Below are 11,697 nucleotides of genomic sequence, written 5' to 3' on the forward strand. Positions count from 1 at the left end.
CCCTGAGCTCCCCATGCCCCATTGGAGCATGTCTGTGTGCTTCCAGTGTGTGCTTTGCATTGTTGATGGCCAGTGCACCTGGGACATCATTGCCATTGCATGTGAGTTTGTGGCCAGTGGGCTGCAAGGAAGGAAACTAGCTGCATGGGTCAGCTACTTTGGCCATAGGGCCAGGAAGGTGCAACATGTTGGTGGCTTCTTCCACAAGCACATCCTTGACAAGGATGCAGTGAAGGCACTTCTGGCCTTTGATTCCCAGAACAACTTGCTCTGGATGCAGGTGTATCAATCTGCAATTGTTCCACCTCCCCAGGCAGATCTCCCTCCCTTGGGTTTGAAACCAGAAGGTTTCCTCTGGAGCAATGACTGTGCCCCTGCTATTGCAGGGCCATTGCATGTTGACATCCCTTCTGAGAAGGATGTCTCTCTTGATTACAGTTCTGACAACCATGATGGATACAATGAAGGTCTCTGAGTCATAACCTCCTCCTCTCTGAAGTGGGGGGGGGGGGTGTAAGGGATACATAGATATCCCCATACTTACCATATATGGTAACACTGCCTCTAGGGCAATCAGTTTGTCTGATGGACTTACACATAGCAGGTGGCTGTAGGCCACCCTTTTATCTATCTCTCTTTAGTACACCCTTGTTGTATTACTACTAGATAGTAATACCTTTGATTAGTGTACCTATTGGGAGCAAAAGGGCATTGTAAGCCCTTTCACAAACCTAGGCAGTCACAGACGCTATCGACTGGCAGTGGTACTGAGGGTCCACAAACTGGACAGGCTTGCATGTCACATGAAATCCCATCCAGTCTGTGGGCATCAGATATTGGATACCTGCTTGAAAGCCTGCTTCACCAAAGGCTGGGCATTCAGACCAATGAGTGGGTGCAACTGGCCTGGACCCCCCTGGAGCACCCTCAGATGCAGCCAGCTTATTGGCACTTCCAGAGATGGGCTGCTGGCCATAGAATCCTTGAAGTCCTTGGCCTACGAGAACATCTGAGGATTACCTTGCAAAACAGAGACATCATGGCCTGCGATGTTATTGCATGGCTGGGATACAAGAGGATTAGTCACAATTACGTCATCCATGCTGACACACTTTGCTTCCGCTCTATTAAGTACGTGCAGGCCGTGTGCCTAGTCATACGTAACTTAATTTCGAACCACGACGTTATTGGCAAACCACGACGCCCCTCATGCACGCGCACAATGGTATCGATGGCGACCTGCTTATGGGCATCCTCTTCGAGAGCATACATGCCCGCAGAACTGTGGGAGCGTGTGATGCAACCCCTGGGAGTGAGCGACCTCTTGTCGCTCAGGCAGGTGGGTGGGCTGCAGAAAGAGGAAACTCGAACATGACCATGGTCCAGGTGTTCCGGGCCTTCAAAGATATAGTGGACCACACCCTGGTCAGCCGCGTTCGACAGGAGACACGGGTTAATGGCCATCCCGTCCCGTCTTCCCCGACGAACTGGCGGGAGATGTCGGGACCCCACGCAGCCCGACATCTCCTGTCACTGGCAAGAAGCTGGGTGAGAAAGGCCAACTGTTTCAGCGAGGGTATGTCGGGACAGTTGGAGTATAGGGCCGTACCCCTGGGCGGGGCACGGTGGATTTGGTCGGGCATGGAAGACGGGGTGCTCGTGGCGGTGACAGATGCCATGGAGATTAAATTGTTCACCTACCGCGGAGAGAAGATGAAGAGCCTCCCGGTGGTAGTCCCGATGGGCGAAGCCCTCTGCGATCGTGTGGCCTTTCTCCACGGCGGTATTCTGCAAGCGGATGCGGAGCGGGTGGACGAATTCGCTGTGCAGTTCGATGTGACGTTGGGGGAGCATCTAGGCCAACATGAAGAGAGGCTGGCCCCACCAGATGCAACGCTGCGTTACCGCCATGCATCGATGGCCTCACGAGGACGATCAGTGTTGGGTTTCCGGCTGCGGCTTGAAGGCGGAAAAGGCGTGATAGAAGACGCCAAGGACATCCGGAGGAGCTCGGGGATCCTGGCCTTCAATCGGGACTGGATTTGCTGCTCCCATTCGGAGAGCAGCTCCAATCTGCATCTCCGGTATGTGAGGTCGGGCGAGCGGGTGTCGCTTGCACAAGCCGCGATGGTGAGTGACGATACCCGTTTTGGCAGGCCAACACAAGTACACAACTGTTCCGCAGGAATTTTCAAAAAAGGCGATCTTTGCGGGAGAATGGGTGGTGATCGTCACCCACCGAAGTGTATGTGTCTACGAAGTGCCACCTGTGCCGCCAAGGGGCCGTCGGGTCGCCCAGTTGGAACCCCTCGCCCGCATACCGCTGGAGCACGCCATGTGGGATGTTACAATGTGGGATAACTACCGGCCCGCTGCCTTTCTCGGGGAGGAGGACGCCAGTGGACATGCTTGTGTGGGCATCCTGGCCAGGTCCTCCAGACAGATCCAGAACCATCGAGTCTGTATATGGCGGGAAGACGGCCAAGTGATAGCAAGGTGCCGGCTGCAGTGCGTCTTTGACGTGCCCGAAGGAGTCCGCGTTGGTGGTTTGGTGGTTGGAAGATCGGGGATGGATGCGCTATTCACCGAGCACGCCGACGTCATCACGCAAGATTCACGCTTCGTGCGCCAACATACACTGGTTCGCGCTCTGCTTCCTTTCGGTCCGAACCGCCATCTCGGTGCGACGGTGGGCTTGGATGGCTTCGACAGCGGTGCGATATGGCATAGCAGTGTTCTCGAACATGGCTGGGTGTTTGCGCTCGACAACATCAACGCGACGGCTCTTCTCGGTACAAGGGGCAGCCGCCGGTTGTTCATAGTCTCCGCGGCAATGGTTGACAAGGCAGATTCCAATTGGCCCTCTCTGGATCTGCAGCGAGCCCGGGTTTCTACGGGTGAACCGGGACCACTGCGCGTTGTACTGCAGCAGGACCTGGTAAGTGTGATGCAAGGGCTCTAGTGCAATTGACCCAGACTGATGTGCTCACAGCTTTCCTGGAGAGCCGAACGCGCTGCGGGTAGCGGTTTAACAGTGCTCCCCGGCCCCGGTCTGGGTGGTAGGGGGGGTGCCAAGTTGTCCGACGGTTGGCGCGTGATGGGCAGCAGAACGAGACAGCTACAGGGGTGGTGGGGTGCTTCCAACTACTCCTTAGAGGCAATCCTCTGTCTGGGACTTCATATCGAAGGGAGGGTTTGGCTGATCGGCCCCGCGTCAGCTTCGGAAACGTTGGTTGGCATCGAACGGCGGGGGGTTCTGAGAATATCCATGTGGGTGGATGACGAGGTGGAGATGTACACATGCGCTTTCTCACAGGTGCCGTGGGCACGCAGGAAGATCGCTAGAGTGGGAACGGAAAGGAGCCTCCCGTGGGAGGATGTCCAATGTTCGTGCTGTGCGGTAGATTATGATAGGCTTGAAGAGGAGCGGGAGTGGCAGAGAGATAGTAGCGCAGCTTTGGCAGCGTTGCGTTGGGATGACGAAGAGGCGTCCTGTGGCGCCATGCGGCGCGAGGACGAATTGTCTTTCGATGCACGGGTAGCGCTAGAGCGTCTGGGACTACTGGGCTAACTCATTGCATTTGTAAGTATGGACAACACCATTTATCTATATGCTCTGTATGCTGGACACCGGGGGATGATCATGAAGCCTGCCCTACACGATCACCATTCATCTCCATCACCCATACCTCGGGGGAGAGGGGGGGGGGGGATCAACTGCTACGGGGTATGCGGGTGGAGGGGCCGGCGGGTGCCGGACGGGAGGGGCCGGCGACTGGCGGGGCTGCACGCGTAGAGGGGCCAGCGGACGGCGGACCAGAGGGGCCAGCGACTGCTGGTGGCACTGGGCGCGCAGCAGCCAGGTCCGATGGCACCGACTGAGCCTGCTGCTGTTCCAGGATCGACCTCCATTCCGTGTGGCGGTTCATTTCGTCCCGGAGCGCGTCGATTGGCAAGAGCGGTATGTCGCACCAGTTGCCCCATCGATCCAGCTGGACAAAGTTGTGCCCCTGGCTCACCTTCCAGTACCTGAGCCGAATGAACGACAACACGATCCAGCACATAAGGCAGGTGGGTTGGCATGCCGAGCAACACGACTTCTTGAGGCGCTCGGTGCGGCTGGATAGCTCTGGATCGGAAGGGTCCATGCGCTCTATACCAGACTGCCGCACGAGTCTTGTGACCTTGTCCACTGACATGGTAATCAGCACGAATGTTGAATTACGCTCAAGGTAGGACGGTGGTTTTGAATATAGCCCGTTGAGCCTAAGTTAGATGATGTCTGAGAAGGAGACCACGGTGCATGATAACGACATACAGGGAATCCAGGGCCCATTCTGCACAGTTGTAGATCATGAACTTCGTGTATTTCTCCATGTCGGTGTGGGTGTAAGGGTTAGGGATTTTGCCCTTCCTTAGACACTGAGGCCACCAATGTGGGTCATTCCTAACCCGGGTGACGATTCAGTTCCGTAGTTCCGATAGCCAGGGAGGGGTGTCGAGCTGGTGATCTTGCAGCTCGCGCCAGAGACGTTGGCGGACGAAGGCCTTGACCCGTGCAAGGAAGGGACCAACTCTGCCGGCATTGCGGGGCGGAAGTGAGGTGCCAGACGCTTCGACGTGAATGGGCCGCCCATCGGAACGGACAGGGCGGGAGATGAGAGAGTGGAGGAATGAAACGACTGCGCCGGACACGGACTGCAGGGTGATCGGGCTCGACGCAGTTCCGGTAGATCTGCTGTCGGACCTGTTCCGCGGTGCCGGTATAGATGGACCCAAGAGGTTAATCCCTTCGGGCACGGTGGCTTCATGCTGGAAAGTCTTCTGCGTCTCCAGTGGATTCTCGGTCGACAGGAGGGCGACGTGCAGCATAGACGGTACCATCTCGCTGTCCGGTGAGGCGAGGGCCGAAGCGAGGCGGGCAGTTACGACATGCCGCCATAGGAGATCACCCCATTGGACAACGGGAATGAGCTTGTTGATGGTGACGGCTGGGTGGAAGGTATGAGTCGAGGGGAACTGGAAAGCAGGGTGAAGCTCACTGAGGGCAATGAACACGTTTGTAATTAGGAGAGAGGTCGTCGACGTTAACGCAAAGCGGGAGACAACGAAGTCCCATGGGTTGGGGACGGGCCCTTGAGACGTCGAGGATGTGGGGCGATGGGGGGGGCGCTGTAGGACGAAGAGGACGACGGCCGGGGTAGACGGGACAAAGGAGGGGAGGCGGCCGTGTCTGCCCCGGTCACCCTCGGGGGGCCCCGAGGTACGGGGAACCTAAACGGCACACCAGGGAGCCCCTCGTGCGCGCCGCTGTGGATGGATGGCGGCGGTGTGAGCAGTTGTGTGGCAGGGCGAGTGGAATCATGCTCACCCGACTTCATCCCGGGTCTTCATAGCGTCAGCTATATGCGTATTGCATATGAGCTTGACGTCGACGTCGTTCTCCACAAGACGGGTGTGGAAGGGCGGGGTGAGCGCCAGTGATGGAGAGGGAAGAGACGATGAGGACGGGGTTTCTTCTGGCAAAGGTGGATACCGCGCATACATAACCCAAACCCCCCTTTCACCCGAACCACCCTCGTCTCTTCTTGCTCCCATCTGACCGACGCATACACGAAGATCTGACCCGAACCACCCTCGTCTTGGTTCCTCAATCACTCACACATACACGAGGCTGTTCCCCTTGGTCCGCCGTAATCTGTCGTCTCCTCCTGCTCGGTACCTGCTTGCTCTTGGCTACGCGTGGGCATCTCGACCACCCTCAGAAAGTTCAAGATGGGGCGGAAGCACGGCTCCAGCAGCAAGGCTACCCGTCGGACCCGCAGGCACGCATGCCAAGAAGACCGAGCAGACCCGGAAGCGCGCACAGACGCGGGACTCCCGGTCGGCGCCCCGAAGGAGACGCGAGAGGTATGAATCGAGTGACGACAGCAGCGACTCGGAAGGAGAGAATAGGTCGGAGGAAGAGGTGTGGGACGATGGAAATGAAAGTGGATCAGGAGAGGAGGACGAGAGTGAGAGTGAGGAGGAAGAAGAAGACAAATGCAACACAGTCTACGAGCTCCAGGGCGAATATCTGCACGACCCGGATGACGAGGGGGAGACCCACACGGAGGTGTGCAAGCATTTCCGGGTGTGCAAGACGATTAAGACCAAGGCAGCAGAGTTGATATTAGGTGCGCATAGCGATACAAACTGCACTCGTTGACGCTGATCGGATTGCATATAGTGTGTTACGGTAAAGGGAAGCGAGGCATAGATTGTCATCATTGGGGTGCGTGTTCCTCTGCTTCGTTTGCATACTTGAGCTCTGAATGCCTTGAATGCAGAGACGTATCTGGACATGCTGGAGGGCCGCGGAGGAGAAAGCTGCTGAGATGGACTTCTTGGCGGCTGAGAGCAGGAAGGCTGAAAAGAAGAGAGCCAAAGCAGGCGCTGCAAAATCGGGGAGGCACGAAGTCTTCAACATGCCCCCCTCAACGCAACCAAGGCCCTCCGGCGGGGAAAGCAGCTCCAAACGCGTAACCTTCAAGAACTCGCCTGCGATAAAGAAGAGGGTTCCGACGGAAGAACGAGGGGACTCTCCGGAGGTTGAGGTGGTCGAGGGGACAAGAACTGGGGACCACGGAGCGGCCTCGACGTCTACGTCGAAGAGAAATGCTGGATACGCTGGTTTGACCCAAGGAAGGGGGCCCGGCCACCAAGAAGCAGGTGAGAGTGCTGAGCGGACCCAGGAGCTAATTGACGTGAACCAGGCTACAGTGCGATATTGTGTATTGGTACAAGTGTTGTATTGTGTGCTACAGAAGCTTGAATGGAACAATTGAGGCACGAACCTCACATTGATTGAGCTATATCCGCTGACCGAGATGCCGGCAAGTGTGGAGGGCGCCGGGTGGATTTGAGGAGTCAGATGTGCGGGGGCTAACCTTGACCCGCCCCCCGCTAACTGACGGTTGGAGTGTGATCTAGCTGTCGGTGATGCTACGAGGTACAGGCCGGCGAACCCAGCAATCACAGAGAGCACACCCAATTGTCCCTGACCTGATACCTCGATCTCGATTGAACACCGCCCGGTTGACTATTGGCCATCCACTGGTTTGGACAACGTTCTTATGGGACAACAGGAATATACATCGAGTTCCTTTCACCACCATCTTCGAAGATTTGGACAGCGTTTGCGAAACATCCATCGCCGTTTTCCTCCTTCCTGGACATTAGGAACGAACTTGTTGCTGAGACGGAATGAAAAGTCCCCTCGCCCTTCACACAATGGAACCATCGATATCGCTGCCTTCTATGATCCTCTGTCTTTCATTTTGGAATACGCCCAGATCGTATGGTGTGGTTGTGAAGACATAGTCATTGAGTGCGATGGAGTACCCAACATCATCGGTGTCAGTCTTGCGAGGTTCATCGATTCAGCTGAAGCGCATCTGACTTCTGTCCAGCAAATCGAAATTTGTGTTCCCGGTGAACATCTTGATCAAGCTGCTCAAGCGTTCGACTCCTGACCTACGTTCTCTCAGAGGACCACCAGCAGCAAAGACGGTTGGACAAGCCACCTGAAACGGTTCCAAGCTCGCCGACTCCGGGCTATATTTTGTCCTCGTCCCGGATACGCATTGACGAATGGAGCCACTCACTTCCACAAAACTTGCAACCAATTCATATTCACTGTTTCCAGTCGTTACAACTCCGTATTACCGCGGCCTCCTAGCGATCTTAGAAGAGCCGAGCAGCACAGTCATAAAACCTCTCTGCACACGAACCTTAGGTTGCTACAATGGCTGCAACTGATTGTTCAAGCAGAAAATTGATGGGAGCATGAAAATACGTGTGACTTGATGATGAGGCTGTCTGAATGTACAATGGAGGCGAACTTACGACAGCATCTTTTGTGGTCAACAGAGCCGTTGCTGCATTCTTTCTCCACATTCCTCGCAGGCTCTTCCCTCCGCCTTGACTAGCCCTCTCCTCCTCTTGCATCCGGTTCAATTCCATGTCGAAATGTACCACCACTGGCGACCGGTTAGCGGCCGCATCGCCGAGGACCTGTTGCATTCCGCAGGGAGATATGGAATCACACCCAGGTCCCAATAGGCTCTGTAACATGGCAGCGGTCCAAAGAGGATGTATGTGCACCTGTTCGTTTCATATCGGTTCCGATTCAGACCGTACCTGATTCATGTATCCGTGCATGGAAGCGTCGTTCTCAATCCCACGCTTTGAAAGCCACATTGTACTCCATGTGAGTGGGCCCTCTCTGTAAAAGCTCGGCGTATCATTCATTGATTCAAATAGGTTGAGCTTGTGATCTCAGCGAATACGTTACAAGGGATGTGTGCCATGAACGAGTCTCGGTAAAGCTCGGTGTCCCTTACCATAAAAGGCAAATACATTCAGTCGCGTTTGTACCCCTCGCCGACCCTGTACAGTACTCTCAAACCTCGTATTGAATAGATACACTAAGCCCACCTGCGCGTACGTTTAACAATCCCAGCCTCTCATCAAACTCTCGTTACACGTTTTTCCTACCTCTGCATCCCACTCGCGCTCCATCACCAGCTCGGCGATGTTCCTCCCGGCCAAACTCTGCGTCTCCATCGTGCTGATCCAAGGCTCCCATGCGCTCACATAGTACACTCCCGGGGCGAGCACGATAGGTGCGTATGTATCCTCCAGCGAGGGGGCGAGGTACGGATATGCGTCCCACGTCTTCCTATGAATCCAGAGGATGTTATCTGCCCCGAAGGCATCTGCAAGCCAATCCTCGGAGATAGCAGACATGGAGAAGATCTTGCATATGTACCCTCCGCGTGTCGTACCGTGGTAGGAAATGCTGTTGAACGCGCTCACCCGCGCCTTGCCCTTGGACGATGTAGTAAGTATCATGTCCGGCAGCGTTGCCCCTTCCTGCAGGCCGAAAAACTCGGGACGAGCTTGAGGAGTGCGTGTCACGAGGAGGGTTACGTGCAGGTGGACATATGGTTGTTCAGGGATGGACGACGTGAGGTTGGACGGAAGAGTGTACGGAGAGAGGTGGGCGGGAGCAGCGAGGAGAACGTAGTCGTACGTTCCCTTCCCGCCTGAGGTGACTACCTGCCAGTCCTCGGCTTTTTGGACAATGTCGCTCACCTGGGTAGCTCATCAACATCCTCCGAACCAGCATTACCCGCCAACTCACAGTAGTGTTCAGCTTCATCTTCGCCCCGCTCTCTCTCAGCATATGGGAAAACACCTGCCAGTTCCCACCTTGCACGCTATGCGCTCCGCTCGCAGCCATACTTACTAGCGCACCGAGCGCGTGGATCTCGTCCAGGCTCTGGGCGTAGTTCACCCTAGCGGCACTGTCGATCACTTCTTCTGGGAACAGTCCTCTGATCCCTACTTGAGAAAAATATGACTTGGCATTTTGCTCTGTGAACTCCGGGAAGCCCATCACCTTCGATAGATGAGTCACCGTGTCGAATGGGGGGTTCGAGCCAGTGTACAGCGCGAGGAACGAGGAGATGAGCCGTTTCACCAGTCGCTGCGTGCGCATGGGCGCCACTAGCCCATATCTCCAGAGGAGCTTTGCCTGGTCCCACCAAGTCGGTTTGTTACCTTTCATCTGTATGAGGTCAGCTGAAGCTCAAGAAAGGCAGGAAAATAGAAAACGGACCACGACGGCAAACCCCTCGCCATCCCAGATACCAATCGCCTCGGCATTTTCGAATGGTACCGTGCTGAGGCTCCATTCACTCAAGGCGCGCACCATGTTCTTGTTCGCATCGACGAAAATGCTCGCACCGAGCTCAATGGGCTCAAGCGTGTGGTCGTCGAAAGGGTATACGGTGGTGCTTCCTGGTAGTGGTTCAGCAAGGCCGCAAGAGAAGTGAAATACGACGTACGACCGCCAACATGGTTTTCTTTCTCATACACGTCAATCACGACTTCGCGACCCAGTCGTTTAGCACCCCGACTTAGGAAAAAGGCGGCGCTTGACCCTGCCGCACCTGCCCCGATGACGGCTACGCGAAGAGGGGTGGTGAAGAGGGATTGTAGTGAAAGGGGCCATTGGAGGGCTTGTACGAGTGGGAGGAGCAGGAGAAAGTAACGCATCCTACCTAGTTGGAATGGATCGATTGAAGCAATTTGGTATCTGTGCGGTATGGTAGGATGTTGGTATATCAGATGTTTGATGGAATACCAAGGGTCCGACAATGAAGGAAGATTGACATCGAAGGGTTCGAACGCCCATAATTTAGACTACAAGATCTTCATGTCACAAGGACGCTGCAAGGTTGTGTTTAGGCTTCGTGATGAGATTACAGCCAACGAATGGATCAGAATCAGGTAGTGGGGAATAAAAAAACAGACAATCAATCAAAGAATGTAACTACATCCGTTAAATGCCAGCCGGCTACCTAACGCTATAGTGGCTGTGTAGAAGCGGAAGTAGCCATAGTGAAGTCAGGTGCTCTCGAACCCACATAGCTGTTGCATGCCCTATACAGGTGCCTGCTGATTACAGAATTGAGATACTGTCTACATAACAACCAATTTATTCTGAATCCAGATTATTATCTCATATGTCATTTAGAGCTCATGCAATGAAACTCCCCAATTTTTATCATTCAACACCCATTCCCTTGGTTTGCTGCCATCAACCCATTGATTGCATTGCTTCCGTCATCATACATAGATATATCACCAAGCCCAACCAACCCCTTACAAGCACTGAAAACCAGTTGCATTTTGAAGTGACACTCAGGTCTTGCCCTCTATAACAAGTGATTATCTTGATTATCTTTTGTACCTCTCTCTGTCTGATCAGTCTCAGCTTCGAAGGCAATATCACTGGAAATGACTACCCCCCCCCCCTGTGCATCAACATATTATTCAAACTCTGTTGATAAGAGGCAGTATGTGTGTCTCTATTGGTGGGCATAGGCATGTCCATGAACCTGATCCTTCAAAGGCATATTCCTAACCTTGCTGAACAGAATATGACTCCATCGCTTGCTGTGGAGATCACCTTCATGCTAGCTACTATGTGGACTCTGGGTCCATGATGGTCTCTGTGGATGTCTGGTCCCCACAGTCACTGAGGACACTGTGTACACATTGGTCACTGTGGGCATGAGGTCCGCATGGTCACTGTGTGGGTACCAGGTCTACCCTGGATACTGTGTGGACATTGTGTCCACCCTTGTCTGAGGAATTGCGCCATACAATGTTGAGTTAAGAAGAGGTTTGCTTGGTTCTCTGCTTGAGTCTCTCCCCTCCTAGAGTGAAGTTCCTTGGCTTTCTGTTGGTATGTATATTCATGAGTGTTTATGTTGATGGTGAGGTTGCTGACTTCTATGCAGGTGAAGTCACCCAAACACATGTCAACCATGGTGTACTTGGGTAATTTGGTCTCCCCTAGGTGGTCCTTGTGGAATGTGCAGACATTGCCACCCCATTGATAATGCTGTGTGTATGTGATCATTGTTATCTCACTGAAGCTTTATGTAGCAATGCATCTGTATTGAACCCCACATGCACATACATTTGGGCCTATGTCCTCTCTGCTCAACTCCCAACTTTTGTTTACTCAGCCCCGATCAAACCACTTTGACAAGCACCAGATCTGTTTCATCCACACTTTCACTCCTGTTAGGGCAACACAGGCTGACTAAGTCTGCTCACCTAAGAGTGCCAAGAGTCTAA

General features: G+C 54.2%; 5 protein-coding genes across 5 annotated transcripts; 1 reads left to right on the plus strand and 4 right to left on the minus strand.

Moving 5' to 3' along the window:
- Positions 1–1,212: 1,212 nt before the first annotated feature.
- On the minus strand, positions 1,213–2,221 carry DACRYDRAFT_25210 (uncharacterized protein). The gene is made up of 3 exons (XM_040774059.1): positions 2,186–2,221; positions 1,387–2,130; positions 1,213–1,339 (listed from the first exon to the last, which is right to left on the minus strand). The coding sequence occupies exons 2-3, from the start codon at positions 1,462–1,464 to the stop codon at positions 1,244–1,246; spliced, it is 174 nt and encodes a 57-aa protein (XP_040623971.1). The 5' UTR covers positions 1,465–2,130; positions 2,186–2,221; the 3' UTR covers positions 1,213–1,243.
- Positions 2,222–3,713: 1,492 nt separating this feature from the next.
- On the minus strand, positions 3,714–4,377 carry DACRYDRAFT_112036 (uncharacterized protein; the record flags this gene model as incomplete). The annotated part of the gene is made up of 2 exons (XM_040769334.1): positions 3,714–4,266; positions 4,319–4,377. The coding sequence occupies 2 exons, from the start codon at positions 4,375–4,377 to the stop codon at positions 3,714–3,716; spliced, it is 612 nt and encodes a 203-aa protein (XP_040623972.1).
- An 87-nt stretch (positions 4,378–4,464) lies between these two features.
- On the minus strand, positions 4,465–5,547 carry DACRYDRAFT_112037 (uncharacterized protein; the record flags this gene model as incomplete). Its single annotated transcript, XM_040769335.1, has 3 exons — positions 4,465–5,041; positions 5,110–5,310; positions 5,372–5,547. 3 exons carry the CDS (start codon positions 5,545–5,547, stop codon positions 4,465–4,467), a joined length of 954 nt encoding a protein of 317 aa, XP_040623973.1.
- Positions 5,548–5,775: 228 nt separating this feature from the next.
- On the plus strand, positions 5,776–6,615 carry DACRYDRAFT_119567 (uncharacterized protein; the record flags this gene model as incomplete). The annotated part of the gene is made up of 4 exons (XM_040770823.1): positions 5,776–5,910; positions 5,963–6,176; positions 6,230–6,274; positions 6,330–6,615. 4 exons carry the CDS (start codon positions 5,776–5,778, stop codon positions 6,374–6,376), a joined length of 441 nt encoding a protein of 146 aa, XP_040623974.1. The 3' UTR covers positions 6,377–6,615.
- Positions 6,616–8,276: 1,661 nt separating this feature from the next.
- DACRYDRAFT_25211 (FAD/NADP-binding domain-containing protein) lies at positions 8,277–10,126 on the minus strand. The gene is made up of 5 exons (XM_040774060.1): positions 9,894–10,126; positions 9,665–9,846; positions 9,188–9,613; positions 8,479–9,138; positions 8,277–8,430 (listed from the first exon to the last, which is right to left on the minus strand). The coding sequence occupies exons 1-4, from the start codon at positions 10,102–10,104 to the stop codon at positions 8,491–8,493; spliced, it is 1,467 nt and encodes a 488-aa protein (XP_040623975.1). The 5' UTR covers positions 10,105–10,126; the 3' UTR covers positions 8,277–8,430; positions 8,479–8,490.
- Between the last annotated feature and the right edge of the window lie 1,571 nt (positions 10,127–11,697).

Source organism: Dacryopinax primogenitus (assembly GCF_000292625.1).
Source record: "Dacryopinax primogenitus strain DJM-731 SS1 chromosome Unknown DACRYscaffold_24, whole genome shotgun sequence".
Taxonomy (NCBI): domain Eukaryota; kingdom Fungi; phylum Basidiomycota; class Dacrymycetes; order Dacrymycetales; family Dacrymycetaceae; genus Dacryopinax; species Dacryopinax primogenitus.